General features: G+C 41.6%; 1 protein-coding gene across 1 annotated transcript in view; it reads left to right on the top strand.

Annotated features, from left to right (window-relative positions):
• TRPA1 (transient receptor potential cation channel subfamily A member 1) overlaps positions 1-16,231 on the top strand; it is a 98,608-nt gene that overhangs the window by 34,286 nt on the left and 48,091 nt on the right. The window contains 2 exon segments of the mRNA XM_030553265.1: positions 14,410-14,509; positions 15,620-15,720. Of these exon segments, the coding sequence (XP_030409125.1) occupies positions 14,410-14,509; positions 15,620-15,720 (201 nt within the window).

Genomic DNA, 16,231 nt, shown 5'->3' with positions numbered 1-16,231 from the left:
GCAACCTTTGTTGCTGTGTCCTTTCTGTCTGCAACCTTTATAGCTGTTTTCCTTCTGTTTCTGTTCTTATCTTACTCTTGACCCATGTAATGTTCTGGATCTGGTGTGGATAGGGCTCAGAGCTTGCTTATACACACCAGATATGTTCATCATAAGATCCTTCAATGGTCTTCCAGGTATGGCTGAAGGTCATTTCCATAAGGTATTTATACACTCATCACTGGCTAGTAGCTGAACAGTATAGTACAGTTTAACATTCTATTACAATGACTATGTGCTGTCTTTGCACTCCTTGCTTTCTGGTGCAGTTTGGAGCTGGTTTAGATCTCTAAATTAGTTAAGACCACCTCAGGACTTCTCTCATTTGCAGTGGTTTCTAATAGGCCCTAAAGTACCAGCTAAGATCAAAACAACACTCACATTTCAGCTGTTACCTTTGTTTCCTCTCTCCTGGCATGCTTCTTTGGCATCTTCTACACAGGGTCTGAGCAGGATTAAGTGGGAAAGGGTGGTATAGAGCTGATTGTGTCAGCCAGAGATTTCACTGCTGTGTGGGACTCATGAGCTCCCAGTTTAGTGCAGCTTTCCTGCCACAACATGGCTCAGGGTCCTGCCCATTGTCTCCATAGTAAAAAGAGAGAAATATTGACTTTGGGTTTGGTTATCACTTGTATCCTTTAATGATCCACATCTCATTTCAGGCATGTTAGCGTGTATAAACATTTATCTTATTGCAAGTGCTTTTTCTACTTGGAAATAAAAATGGCAGCTATCAAAACATCCTTAACAGGAATAAAGTTATATGTCATGTTTTAGGCAATGAGAGCCTGATCATCCCCACAAAAGCAGAATTCTCCTGTAGTATTATACGCCCACTTTGTACTCATTGTGCCCAATGTGAATGACTGCACAAGATGCAAAGCAGTGGAGAATCAAGCCATACAGTTAAAAATTGAACTAATGGTTTGTTTTGTCATCTTCATGTAGGCTCTGGTTCAGCATAACATTATAGCAGATGCTTTAACTTGAGTGAGACTTAAGCATATGCATGTTATTTCTTGAACAGAAATTGATATGCTTAAGTGTTTTGCTAAATCAGGGCCTTAAGAAGCAAAACAAATTAAGCTTGACAAAGAAAATATAGGTCATTATTTTAAATGTTTTGAACTTTATGAATCTAATTTAAAAATGTGTATTTGCAAATTGTGTTTAATTGTGTATCCAATGCTTGTGCAATTATATTCAGTATAGTATTTGCATATACACATAGACAGTTCTTTGTCTCTACTGTATAGGCAAGCATCTGATTTGTGCACACAAATGATGTAATTGCATGCACATATTAGGTATTCAGTTGTGTATGAGTAATTTTAAAAAATCAGAACAACAAAGTCAAAATGTTCACAAATGTGCTTTAGAATTGGTTGCATCATTTTTCATTAGGACTTCAGGCTTAATAAATTAGAATTCTGTTTGTATACTGGACAAGTTAGCTTTGAGATATCTTAACATGCTCAAGACTTCCTGAATTAAGGATGTCTCTCTTAAGGACTGCCTCAGTTAAGGCATCTTGAGTTAAGAACATTTTAATGAAAAGTTCTCTCTCTGAAGTGATTTTTATATCACTAAGGGGCTTCTAAAGCACTTTATTAGCTCTTTATTCTTTTTTTCTTCTTTCCTTTTATATTTTCTTTGTCTCCTGTTTCAGTTAAAAACAATTATATTAAATGCAGGAATAACATTAAAGTATAACGTTCAGGATAACTAAATTACACCAGTCAAAAAATTCAAGAAGTTAAGGTTTGTAAAGCATCAATAACTTGAGCATGTTATAAATATACATTATCTTCTATTCCTGATGTCCTTTTTAAATATATATTTTAATATACTAGTCATAATCTTGTTAAATACATTATAACATATAGGATGTACAATATTGTTGAATTCATGTCCCTGAGAAGTCAACAACAGTAATATCTGGAGTAAAGGTAACTACTGAGAATGTTTACGTAAATGACTATTTGTGACTTGCTGCAGCTGTATCATCTGAAATTATATTTAAACTCTGATAACCAATCAGATAGGAAAATCTCCGTTTGATTGGCTCATCAGAAATGAACCTTTTTCTTTTCAGTCGCCCTCTTAAGTTACGGAATGAATGGTAACTGAGAGCAGAGGGAAGGTAATTATTTGTTATCCTTAAGCAATTCATGGCCTTGCTAGGTAACTTCCTGGTGTTTCTGATGAAAACAGTCATTATGTATATAACAATCAATATAACTTATCATGTTTCTATGAACAACAAGATTTATTGTTCCTCAAGTTAAATATTGATTGTGGCTTTGGTTAAAAATTGTCTCATGATTTAAGGCCTGATTCAAAAATAGTTGAAATTAATGGAAAGACTCCCATTCACTTCAATTCATTTTGGGTCAGACTTGCATTAGATATAACCTAGTCTTAATTCCATGATCTGAGTTCGTCTCTCAGCTCTAGAAATGTCCACATCACAAAAGCCACCATCGAAGCTGCCACGTATTGGCCCTTTACTTGCACTCCCTGGCAGCCTGAGCAGAGAAGACAAGGATTTAATGGGCGCAGAGCTCAAACTACATTAATTTCTGGATGTCATTCCTCCAGAACAGGAGTAAACTGCAGTGGTATGGTAGTTCGGAAGAGGCTTGCACTGTTGCTGACTATTACGTGGATAGGTAGGGAACCTCATATATCAGGGCTGTAATTTTGGTACATTTCCAGACAACTAAGTCTATTATTTTCAAACTTGGGTCCATTAAAATAGTCACCTAACTCCAGGGCTGACCCTAGACCAAATGGCATCCCAGGTGAGGAGTATCTTTTGTGCCCCCCCCCATTTGTTAAACTTTTGAATACCTTATTTTTTATTACATTTCTAGCCCATTTCAAGACTTTGATGCACAATTTGCATGCATGATTTATCCCCGTCAATAAGTTGATACATTTGCACACTAGGATCTGTAAATCTGTGTGCCACATGTACGCAAACCAAAAAGATTGTTTTCTCTAAGCTTATAGAAACTTTTTAATTTTAAGACTAACTGAAATGTACTAACATCAAGATATTGAACTGTGCACTAACATTGGGTGAACCAGTAATCAATAGTATTACAGTAGATGACAGCCTTAAAATGTTAACCCTTGTCCTTGAGTTCAAAAGGTCACTTTTCTCGCCTTTGCCCTTGTCATAACATATTCCCAGATTTGGACCTTAGCGTCCAAAATATGGGTGTTAGCATGAAAATCTCCAAGCTTAGTTACCAGCTTGGACCTGGTAAAGCTGCCACCACCCAAAAAATTAGAGTGTTTTGGGGCACTCTGGTCCCCCCAAAAACCTTCCCTGGGGACCCCAAAGACCCAAATTCCTTGAGTCTCACAACAAAGGGGAATAAACCATTTCCCTTCCCCCCTCCAGGTGTTCCCTCCCTGGGTTCCTGGAGAGATATACAGAAGCAAGCTCCATGAATCTAAACAGAGGGATTCCACCCTCCCTATTTCCAGTCCTGGAAACACAAGTACTTCCATCTTCACCCAGAGGGTATGCAAAGTCAGGCTTGTAAATCTAACACACACAGATTTCCCCCTGACTTCTTCCTACCCCCAATTCCCTGGTGAGCTACAGACTCTGTTCCCTGGAGTTCCTCACTAAAGAAAAACTCCAACAGGTCTTAAAAAGAAAGCTTTATGTAAAAAGAAAGAAAAATACATAAAAATGGTCTCTCTGTATTAAGGTGACAAATACAGGGTCAATTGCTTAAAAGAAATATGAATAAACAGCCTTATTCAAAAAGAACACACTTCAAAACACTCCAGCAAGTACACACATGTAAATACAAAATAAAAAACCATATAAATCACTATCTTATCTTTTGTACTTACAACTGGGAAACAGAAGATTAGAAAAGCAGGAGGCAGAAAAATCCTCTGATAGCCGAGAGAGTACAGGCAGAAGAACAAGAACAAAGGACTCACACACAAACTTCCCTCCACCCAGATTTGAAAAAGTCTTGTTTCCTGATTGGTCCTCTGGTCAGATGTTTCAGGTTACTCCTTTCCAGATAAAAGAACATTAACCCTTAGCTATCTGTTTATGACACGCCCCCCAAATTGCAGACAGTGGGGAAGCTCACTGGCGGCGATTTCCTCCTAGAACTTTAAAATAAACAGATTAATACAACACATGCACCTTTACATATACCACTAAGTATATAACTAACAGACTTTTACATTTTAAGAACACTTTTTAACTACTGGATTCTGGGAAACTCTCACGGGAAAGAGCATCAGCTTCTTTGTTAGAAGCTCCTGAGATGTGCTGAATTTCAAAATCAAAATCTTGGAGAGCTAAACTCCAACGAAGAAGTTTCTTGTTGTTCTCCTTGGCAGTATGAAGCCACTTTAGCGCAGCATGGTCAGTTTGTAGCTGGAACCACCGTCCCCAAACATATAGGCGTAGCTTTTCCAGGGTGTACACAATGGCATAGCATTCCTTTTCACTGACTGACCAGTGACTTTCCCTCTCAGACAGTTTCTTGCTGAGAAACACGACAGGATGGAAGTTGTGATCCGTTATTTCCTGCATGAGAACTGCTCCTATACCACGCTCAGATGCATCCGTGGTTACTAGGAATGGCTTGTCAAAGTCTGGGGCCCTGAGCACAGGGTCAGACATGAGTGTCGCCTTAAGTTGGGTAAAGGCCTTTTGACACTCATCAGTCCACTTAACTGCATTTGGCTGGGTCTTTTTGGTCAGGTCGGTCAGTGGGGCAGCGATTTGGCTGTAGTGTGGTACAAATCGCCTGTAGTACCCGGCCAAGCCTAAGAAGGATTGGACCTGTTTCTTTGACTTTGGGAGAGGCCACTTTTGAATAGCATCCACCTTGGCCTGTAGGGGGTTTATGGTTCCTTGACCCACCTGGTGCCCCAGGTAAGTCACTCTGTTTTGGCCTATTTGACACTTTTTGGCCTTAACAGTTAGTCCGGCCCGCCTGATGCGCTCAAAGACCTTTTCCAGGTGTAGTAGGTGTTCGGGCTAGGAGTCTGAAAAAATGGCCACATCATCGAGGTAGGCAACTGCACATTCTCCCAGTTCTGCTAGTAGACCATCTACCAGCCTCTGGAAGGTGGCGGGTGCATTTCAAAGCCCGAAAGGAAGGACATTAAATTCATACACCCCCGCATGGGTGACGAATGCTGACCTCTCCTTGGCAGGTTCATCTAGCGGTACTTGTCAGTACCCCTTGGTTAAGTCTATTGTAGAGATGAACTGGCACGTCCCAACTTCTCCAGTAGCTCATCGGTGCATGGCATTGGATAGTTGTCCGGACGAGTTACCGCATTTAGCTTACGGTAGTCCACGCAAAAGCGTATTTCCCCATCTGGTTTGGGTACCAGAACCACTGGAGATGCCCATGCACTGGTAGATGAGCGGATTATACCCATCTATAGCATGTTCTGGATCTCCCGTTCTATAGCAGCTTCGGCATAAGGAGACACCCGGTAGGGTGGGGTTCTAATGGGGTGAGCATTACCTGTGTCAATGGAGTGGTATGCCCATTCAGTCCGTCCTGGGGTGGCTGAGAACAATGGGGCGAAGCTAGTGCACAGCTCCTTGATTTGTCGCCGCTGCAGACGTTCCAGGGTGGTTGAGAGGTTCACCTCTTCCACGCCACCATCTTTTTTTCCCTTTGTAGTAGACACCGTCAGGCCACTCAGTATCATCTCCCTGGACTGTAAACTGACAAACCTGTAAGTCTCTGGAATAGAAAGGCTTGAGAGAATTAACATGGTACACTCTGGGCTTTAGTGAGGAATTGGGAAATGCTATGAGGTAGTTCACAGTTCCCAGGCGCTCTTGGACCGTGAATGGCCCTTCCCATGATGCTTCCATCTTATGGATCTGTTGTACCTTCAAGACCATAACCTGGTCTCCTACCTTGAAGGAATGTTCTCTGGTATGTTTGTCATACCAGGCCTTTTGCTCTTCCTGAGCATCCTTTAGGTTCTCTTTAGCAAGGGCTAAAGGGTGTTGGAGGGTGTTTTGTAGGTTGCTTACAAAGTCCAGAATGTTAGTTCCTGGAGAAGGCATGAACCCCTCCCATTGCTGCTTCACCAACTGTAATGGCCCCTTAACCTCGTGACCATACACAAGTTCAAACGGTGAAAACCCTACACTGGGATGTGATACAGCTCTGTAGGCAAACAGCAACTGCTGCAACAATAGGTCCCAATTATTGGAGTGTTCGTTGATGAATTTACGTATCATGGCCCCCAAAGTTCCATTAGACCTTTCCACCCGGCCATTGGTTTGATGGTGGTACGGGGTGGCAACCAAGTGGTTCACCTCATGAGTTTCCCACAGTTTTTGCATGGTCCCTGCCAGGAAGTTAGATCCTGAATCTGTAAGGATGTCGGAGGGCCAACCTACCCTGGCAAAAATGTCTGTTAGGGCCAGGCACACAGTGTTAGCCCTAGTGTTGCCTAGAGCTACTGCTTCCGGCCATCGGGTAGCAAAGTCCACAAAAGTCAGTATGTACTGCTTTCCTCTGGGCGTCTTTTTTGGGAAAGGACCCAGAATATCCACAGCTACTCGCTGAAATGGGACCTCAATTATGGGGAGTGGCTAGAGGGGCCTTGACCTGGTCTTGGGGTTTTCCCACTCTTTGGCATACTTCACAAGACCGGACATACTTGGCAATGTCCTTTCCCATCCCCTCCCAGTGGAAGGACTTCCCCAACCAGTCCTTGGTTCTGTTCACCCCAGCATGGCCACTGGGATGATCATGGGCTAAGCTTAAGAGCTTCCCCCGGTACTTAGTTGGAACCACCAACTGTTTTTGCGGCTGCCATTCTTCCCAGTGTCCACCAGAAAGAATCTCCTTGTATAAAAGTCCTTGGTCTATAACAAACCGGGATCGATTAAAAGAGCTGAGAGGCGGTGGGGTGCTCCGTGCTGCCGCCCAAGCTTTCTGAAGGCTGTCATCTGCTTCCTGCTCAGTCTGGAACTGTTCCCTTGAGGCTGGGGTCACCAGTTCTTCCTCAGACTGTGGACTTGGGCTTGGTCTCTGTGGAAGCGATGTAGGTGATGAGGTTGTTTCCGTTGCTGGTGAACTGCTCTCTGCTGGCGCACCTGAGGGTATTTCAGGCTTTGGCTGAGCCTTTTGGGTATGGCTGTCTGTTGCTTCTGCCAGTTTTGGCTCGCTGGCGCCCACTGGCATTGAGTTTGAAGATGTGGTTGCAATTGCTGGTGCTGGTTGCTGTTCCAGTTCCGGGCTTGGGACTGGAGGTGCTGTGGCTGTTTCAGTGGTTGGCATGGAATCTGGGTCCACTAACTCTGTCTGGGTCTCTGGTAACACAGACGGGGCCCCTGTGGACGGCTCAGGAACAGGAATGGGTCTGGAAGCTTGCCTGGTTTGGCTACGTGTAACCATTCCCACTCTCTTGGCCCGCTTCACCTGGTTGGCCAAGTCTTTCCCCAGTAGCATGGGGATGGAATAATCATCATAAACTGCAAAAGTCCATATTCCTGACCAGCCTTTGTACTGGACAGGCAGTTCAGCTGTAAGCAAGTCTACAGCTTAGGACATGAAGGGGGTAAATTGTCACTTGGGCCTTTGGGTTGATGAATTTGGGGTCTACGAAGGATTGGTGGATAGCTGACACTTGTGCCCCTGTGTCTCTCAACGCAGTAACCTTCTTTCCGCCCACTCTCAAATTTTCCCTTCGCTCCAAGGTATTTGAGAGGCATCTGGGCCTGGGGATCTTTTGGGTGATGGTGGTGTAATGAACTGCACTCGGATGGCGTTCTTTGGACAGTTGGCCTTGATATGTCCCAGTTCATTACACTTAAAGCATCTTCCATCTGATGGGTCACTGGGTCGAGGTGAGTTACTGGAGACTGGTGAGGTGGAAGAATAGGGCGTCTGTGGCTTTACTTGGGTTGTATGTGGGGTCTTTGGCTGTCCCCGGTTGTAGGGTTTATGGTCGGTGTGCCCCCTGGGGTATTCGTTCCCCTTGACAGTAGCTTTCTTGCTTTCTGCTACTTCCATCCATCTGGCTCCAATCTCCCCCGCCTCGGTGAGATTTTTGGGTTTTCCATCTTGTATGTACCGTGTTATGTCATCAGGAACACCATCCAAGAACTGCTCCATTTGTATGAGGAGGTGCAGTTCTTCCAAGGATTTATCATTGTGTCCTGATATCCAGGCCTCATAATTTTTCCCAACGTAGTAGGTGTGTTTGGGAAATGACACATCTGGTTTCCACTTTTGGGTTCTGAAACGCCGACGGGCATGATCCGGGGTTATCCCCATTCTGTATCTGGCCTTGGTTTGAAAAGGTTTATAGTCATTCATGTTCTCCTTAGGCATTTCAGCTGCCACCTCTGCTAAAGGTCCACTGAGCTGTGGCCTCAATTCTACCATGTACTGGTCTTCAGGGATGCTTTACCCAAGACAGGCTCTTTCAAAATTTTCCAAGAAGGCCTCGGTGTCATCACCTGCCTTGTAGGTGGGAAATTTCTTGGGATGTGGAACCATAATTGGTGAAAGGTTGTTAGGATTGGCTGGAGCCTGTTGCTTAGCCTTTTCTAATTCCAGGGCCTGTCGGTGGGCTTCCCTCTGGAGTTTCCACTCTTTCTCTTTTATTTCCAGCTGTTTTTGGTGGTCTGCATCTTTGGCTGCTTGCTCTCTTTTGTAGGCTGCCTCTCTGGCTGCTTGTTCTCTTTTGTAGGCTGCCTCTCTTTCTCTTTCTCTCAGCTCCATCTCTTGTAGTTTTTTTTTCCATATCTCGCCTGTGCTCGGCTTCTTTGATTTGTTCTTCAGTTTCTATTTTTGCCTTAGAAGGCATGGTTTCTGTTTTCTTGTGTTGGGGTGCCCTCCGGTGTTTATTGTCTGAACTGCAGGTTCTCTGTTGCCTCCTGGGGTCTCCCTAGCAACAGTGCCTTTTTCCCTTTCTTCCTATAGCTAATATTTTAAATGTAAAGTAAACCAGAAAAACCACTTTATTTGCATGTGTATTGCTGGATACTGACTCTCAATGGGAGTGCTATTGTCACAAAAGACCCTTAATAGTTCCTTAATGGTTCCTTGCTTAATATGCAATCCACAACTGCCAGAGAGAGCAGAGAAAAAAAATTCTCTCTGGTTCCTTTTGAAACCAAACCGTTCCTCTCTGCTTAAAAGCCCCTAGCAGAGAAAAGAAAATATAATATTCCTACTGGCCTCTGGATTCTATCTTTCCCACAAACGCTGCCACTATGTCATAACATATTCCCAGATTTGGACCTTAGCATCCAAAATATGGGCGTTAGCATGAAAACCTCCAAGCTTAGTTACCAGCTTGGACCTGGTAAAGCTGCCACCACCCAAAAAATTAGAGTGTTTTGGGGCACTCTGGTCCTCCCAAAAACCTTCCCTGGCGACCCCAAAGACCCAAATTCCTTGAGTCTCACAACAAAGGGGAATAAACCATTTCCCTTCCCCCCTCCAGGTGTTCCCTCCCTGGGTTCCTGGAGAGATATACAGAAGCAAGCTCCATGAATCTAAAGAGAGGGATTCCATCCTTCCCATTTCCAGTCCTGGAAACACAAGTACTTCCCTCTTCACCCAGAGGGTATGCAAAGTCAGGCTTGTAAATCTAACACACACAGATTTCCCCCTGACTTCTTCCTCCCACCAATACCCTGGTGAGCTACAGACTCAATTCCCTGGAGTTCCCCACTAAAGAAAAACTCCAACAGGTTTTAAAAAGAAAGCTTTATGTAAAAAGAAAGAAAAATACATAAAATGGTCTCTCTATATTAAGGTGACAAATACAGAGTCAATTGCTTAAAAGAAATATGAATAAACAGCCTTATTCAAAAAGAACACACTTCAAAACACTTCAGCAAGTACACACATGTAAATACAAAATAAAAAACTATATAAATCACTATCTTATCTTTTGTGCTTACAACTGGGAAACAGAAGACTAGAAAAGCAGGAGGCAGAAAAATCCTCTGATAGCCGAGAGAGTACAGGCAGAAGAACAAGAACAAAGGACTCGCACACAAACTTCCCTCCACCCAGATTTAAAAAAGTCTTGTTTCCTGATTGGTCCTCTGGTCAAGTGTTTCAGGTTACTCCTTTCCAGGTAAAAGAACATTAACCCTTAGCTATCTGTTTATGACAGCCCTCGTGGACTGAAGCATAGTGTCAGAGAGATCCAAAGACTGGCCAATGCTACTTTCAAACAATAAAATAACAAGTGACGTCAGTCTCACTCAGTTATCAATTGAAAATATGTTTTAATGAGCCCAAGCTTCAAAAAACTGTGCTCACTACTTGCGATTATCACCGGCAACATTAGCAGAATCTTTCAAGATATCCACACATTAAGAAAAGTGTCCTTCAGCTCTGTATCAGAACTGAATTGGAGAACCTTTAGTGGAGATTGCTTCTCATGTTGCAAAATGTGACTGATGTTGTCCAATTCACCATAGAGGGTTTAATCAGTGATGTCCGAACATTCCCCACATGTCAGTGTCTGGAGAAGGTCTGTACAATTGTTCAAGAGTGTTTTCCTGTCCACTGGTAGCTTACTAAGGTCATACAAAAAAAACCAGGTCTTTTCATGGTGTTTCATTTATGCAAACTTTTCTTGGATGGACAGCCAAACGGTGTCAATGAGTGAGCAAAAAAACACTCTCTTAAATTTTTTTTCCAAGCTTTCCATCACCTCATCTCTGCCCTCAGAACCAAAATGTCTCTTCTTCCAATAAATACAAGTTTCCTTGAAGACAGGCTCAACTCCAAAGTTTTCTGCCATTTCTTTGGCTGCAGTGATGGCATTCTCAAATCTGTTGTCTCTATAGGCTACAATGAAATCAAGGCAGCTTCTCATCAAAGTAGTAGTGGTTGCAGTGTCCATCAACTGAGTTTGTAATGTCTTGCTTACAACATTTACTTGGAACAGGACATCTTGCCAAGCCACAATTGAGACCAGAAATTTGAAGTCAGTGATCTGGTTTGCCAGGCTTTGAGCATCATGTTGTATTCCAGCCTCGACTTTACTCGACTGCGCAAATGCCATCAGTGTATTAGTTACTTGGTACCTCACTGGCCTCACGCTGTCAATGCAGCTCTCCCAGCAAGTATCACTTAGCGGCTTTATGGTCTGATTTGTAACATTTGTCTAAGAGGATCTTCCACCTGATAGTTGATGCTGAAAATAGGACATATATTATTTGCAGTATTCCGAAGAGAGATATCGAATCTGAAGAAGATGATGCTGCATCTGACACAACCAGGTTGAGGAAATGGCAGCCAAAAGTCATGAAGAAAGCTTTTGGATTCAACGCAAAGATCCTTGCTTGGGCATCACTGTTTCTTCCCTTCATGTTCATGCTGTTATCATAGCCTTGGCCATGGCAGCTCTGAAGCATTATTTTATTCTCATTCAAAATGTTCATAAACAGTTCTGTTAGGCCTTTTCCAGTAGAGTCATCCACAGACTGGAAACAGATAAAGTGTTCCTTTACTTGGTACAGCCATCCTTGTCAACAAATCTTACTGTAAATGACATCTTTTCATTGTGACTAATATCAGGAGCACAGTCTGTTATTACGGCATAGTATTTCGCTGTGCTCAGTTGCATCAATATGTTGGCAAGGAAGTTGCTTGACATGTCAGTTGATTCATTTCAAATTGTTTTGCTTCTTTATGAACTACTCGATGTAGGTGTTCATGCGTGACAGTGTCACATTTCCCAAGGAGCACTACCAAACTGAGGAAATTACCATTACATTCAGTGAACAATGTATCCGAAGAGCCCAAGAGAGCCAAATTATTCTTTGCAAGGAAGAGGGCAATTGAGATCAAACGCTTGAACACATTCCTCCAATGATGGATTTCTACTTTACTAATGCACTGATTTTCTGTAGCTATGTATTTATTCAGCTTGAGCCTGGACTCAACCTCCATCCATTTGGAGTAGGCCATAAAATGGCTGGGTTACTTTTCATGTTGCTTCAGAGCATCAGCTAAGTTATGCCAGTAATTTTACCAGGAAAGTGCAAGCAGTGATTTGACATTCTTGTCAAATATTTTGCAACAAAACTAGAGCACTTTGTCAGTTGATTTTGAATAAGCTAGCAAACGTCGATTCAGTTTCTCACCATTCTTGAGCACTCTTTCACAGGATGACTTTGAGAAGTGTCGCTTCTGTTCATTTACTGGAAACGTCATATCCTCAGTTTTGCCTGACCCATTCAAAATTTTGCAATCACTATCAGCAGAGTTTAGGATCACCAGCTGTCATAAACAGATAGTTAAGGGTTAATGCTTCTTTTACCTGTAAAGGGTTAAGAAGTTCACCTAGCCTAGCTGACACCTGACCAGAGGAACCAATGGGGGAACAAGATGTTTCAAAAGGAAGGAGGGAAGTTTTCCTTCCTTTAGAGTTTCAGTTTCAGCCGGAGTGAAAAAGATCAAGGAACCAGCCTCTTATCAGAGTAGTAAGTTTTAGAAAGGGATAAATAGGTTTATGTTTGTTTTCTTTGTAACCTGTCTTGGTACCATTAAGGGAATTATCTAATTTAGGTATTCTTTTTGTGTATTAAGATTTTCGCCCAGGGGAACATCCTCTGTGTTTTGAATCTGTTGTCTATGAGAGTAGCTGGTATGCTAATCTCTCCCAGAGGGTTTTCTTTTACCTTTCTTTTCTTTAATTAAAAGCCTTTTTCTTAATACCTGATTGATTTTTTCCTTGTTTTTAGATCCAAGGGGGTGGATCTGGATCCACCAGGAGTTGGTGGGAGAAAGGGAGGGGGATGGTTAATTTCTCCTTGTTTTAAGATCCAAGGAGTTTGGATCTGTGTTCACCAGGAAATTGGTGAAGTCCCTCAAGACTACCCAGGGAAAAAGGTAGTACTTGGGGGTGGTGGCAGCGATACCAGATCTAAGCTAGTAATTAAGTTTAGATGTATCCATGCAGGTCCCCACATCTGTACCCTAAAGTTCAGAGTGGGGAAGGAACCTTAACATGCCAGCCATAAAGCAGGATCTGATGTATCAATCTGTGGTGTTCAATTTTTCTCACTGCTGTTTCTGTCATCATGTGAGGTTGATTCTTCTTTATATTTTCTCTCCTTTTCATGTAAACCAGATTTTTCTTTTTCATTACTCTCCTTTTCACGTGAGCCACATTCTTCTTTATCATCACTCTCCTTTAGCTTGCCAGGAAAACTGGATGATTCTCCATAACTTTCCTCACATTTCCATTACTTATCTTCATGTAAATCTGCTAATTCCTTAGTAACAGGACTTCCATCATTTATGCTTCACTCCTCAATTTCTTCTGCACTGGGATGATCACTACTGCCTAAAGCCCAGTCTATTCTGTTTCAGATATTTTCCCATCAAATTTGCCCCTTGCTGCAAACTAGATTGCAACTGAGCTTTTCACTTCCTATACTGTGCTCCTGAAGGTTTCTTTGGGGGCATCTTTTATTTTCTATGGGGGGAAAGAGACAGCATTAGGGAGAGCAAAAGTTTATGTTCCACAGTCTTAGAAAGTCATCAAACATTACGTGTTAAGGATGTCAGAAGAAGTAACAGTATTTCTTTTATATTATTGCATAGAGAGGGGTTTGACAAATATCTGTCATCATTAAATATGTCATTTATTAGTTGCTACTTATACTCTTCAAATCTCAAAACACAAGTACACTTCTACAATTGCACAATAAAACAAGGTTCACAGTATGGCAGCTGGGCTTTCACTTCACTTCATGCTTATGTCTCACTAATTGACTGACTGGCAATGCCATGCCCCTTATCTACAGTGAGGGCATGGCTGACAAGATTCTAGGAGGTTCAAGGAAAATGTAGTTCTCAGAAAGTCTGGAAGGTTCCATGAGATTCTACAAAGGTCCAGAACTTTCTAAGATGTTAATGAAAAATGAATCCAGATACAGAATACCCAAAACATTTTAGTTCTAACATTCTATTTTCCCTTTTGTCACTAACAACAAAAACAGCACCCCAAGCCTGGCAGCCCTGAAGCCCAGCAGCCCAGGTGATTGCCTGGCCCTAAATCCGGCCTTGCCTAATTCCACATAAAGGACCTGATGTTCCCTAGCTCAGCACCTCTTAAAATCAAGATACTGTTATTTAGATGACTAAATATGGGTTTAGATACCTAACCTTAGGCACTCGAGTTTGAAAACTTTGACCTAAATTCATTTAAATTAGGAAATAATTTGTTTATTGAATTTACGTAATTTAAAGCGTGTGAACGTGACTAACTATGCCTGTAATTCTGCTCTGTTTACAACCTATTGCTAAATAGTATTTGTTCATGAATCTGTGATAAACCTCGTTTTTTTCATTGCAGGGAGCAAATATTGATAGTCTTGACATTGAGGGTCGGTCACCACTTCTACTGGCTACTTCCTGTGCATCATGGAAAATTGTGAATTTACTACTCTCAAAAGGTACAAAGGAACAAACAAGTATTATGTGTGGTTTTTTTTCTGGGAAGGGTCCATATAAGTTAAGATTCTCTCTCAAGAGATTCCTCTTTAAGCCTCCTACATGGATGGCAGGCACAAGTGAACACAAGAACTGCTCCTTGCTAGCACCCTCTGGAGTGCTAAATCCTCAGGAAGAGAAAGGAGGAAGCAGAGCCTCGTCCCTGCCCCTCCACATCAACATACAGAGTGTGTAGGCTGTGGAAGGAAAGCACATGCTGCACCCTCCTAAGGGTTGGAGTGCACTCCCCTTGCACTTTCCACAAGCTCAAAGCAGCTCTGCACTACTGAATACACAGAGAGGGAACAGAATTATTGAACATGAAGATACCACTTTGACATGGTCAAGTTTCTGACCATTAATGGTTTTAAATATTAAGCCTAAACTGTAGTGAGTGGTCACAGTTTAGTGTCACCTGAAACTTTACTAACTACTAAACCCTTAATGAAGTTTCATCCTTAATTGTCAGTTGCCACATTTTTAAGAGTAAGCTACTGTAAATATTCTTGTGAGTATTTCTCTCAATATTTGTACCATTAATTTTTATTAACAAACTATTCCTTTTTTTAATAGAAATTTTATAGTAAAACTGTTATGGACTTTAGCAAGGCACTCTCTTGCTTCGAATATGCAAGACGTTCCATTTCTATGTTGCCAAACTATTATAATGTTATCATAGATTATTCATATAACAGCACTGAAGTAAACTGATATTGAAACATAGAATTCCAGTTGAAACAATATGACTACGGCAGCAGTACACCAAGAGCTAGGTATATTTAGAGGTGTTGATCATGCAGCCTTCATTCCCACCAGCAGTTGTAGAGGCTCAACATTTCCGAATATCACACCCCTATAAATCTGAGTGATACAGTGGAACAAATGAAATTCATACATTACTGTAAATTGACAGCTTAGAGTTAGTAGAAGTCTTGGTGTGATATTTGTTGTTGCATTGGCTGAAATAATTGTATTTTTAATTTCATTTTAGCTTGTGCATTTTAATCAAACATTATTAGTTATCAGAGGCCAGCAGTTTTGAATTGCTAGTATTTATTTCCATATTTATTTAGGAGCAAATATATCTTTAAAAGATCAGCTTGGTCGGAATTTCTTGCACTTGACAGTACTGCAGCCTGGAGGATTACAACATCTGGATGAGAAATTTCTGCAGGTACAGTGAGGATCTATTTGTATTTTTTTCTGATGAATTCAATCTCTTTGTCCAACTGTTTAAGGATTCTCTTTTCTTCCAGAACATTTATGGAAATTCATTTTATTTGTAAACTCACCTCACTGTCCCCATAGGGTAATTTAAATAGATACAAATATAAAAATAAACATGATCAAGCCAATAATACGGATCTCTCTGGAAGGCAAAGGAATAAAGTTATTTGCTGCCAAGGAATTGAATGGCTCAGGAGATTAGCAATATATTATAGAACCTTTTCTTCTACTTTGCCAGTTAATAGGCAATCAAACCTGGGATATGCTGCATGCTGCAGCAAATTCTTTAGGAAGTCTCCATTGCCTGTGTTTCAGTAAATCTCTAGACATATTTTAAAACAGGAATATCAAACGTAATTCTGCGCTTGGCCTGTTTGATGTATTTATATGAGTCACTTGACATATTCAGATTCTCTGAATCTAAGCTTTCATTTAAAGAAAATATAGTAAGTTTCTAG

The sequence above is a fragment of the Gopherus evgoodei genome, chromosome 2 (genome assembly GCF_007399415.2).
Source record: "Gopherus evgoodei ecotype Sinaloan lineage chromosome 2, rGopEvg1_v1.p, whole genome shotgun sequence".
In the NCBI taxonomy this organism is placed as follows: Eukaryota; Metazoa; Chordata; order Testudines; family Testudinidae; genus Gopherus; species Gopherus evgoodei.
The sequence above is the reverse complement of the archived record's forward strand: the minus strand, read 5'-3'. Positions and strand labels throughout refer to the sequence as shown.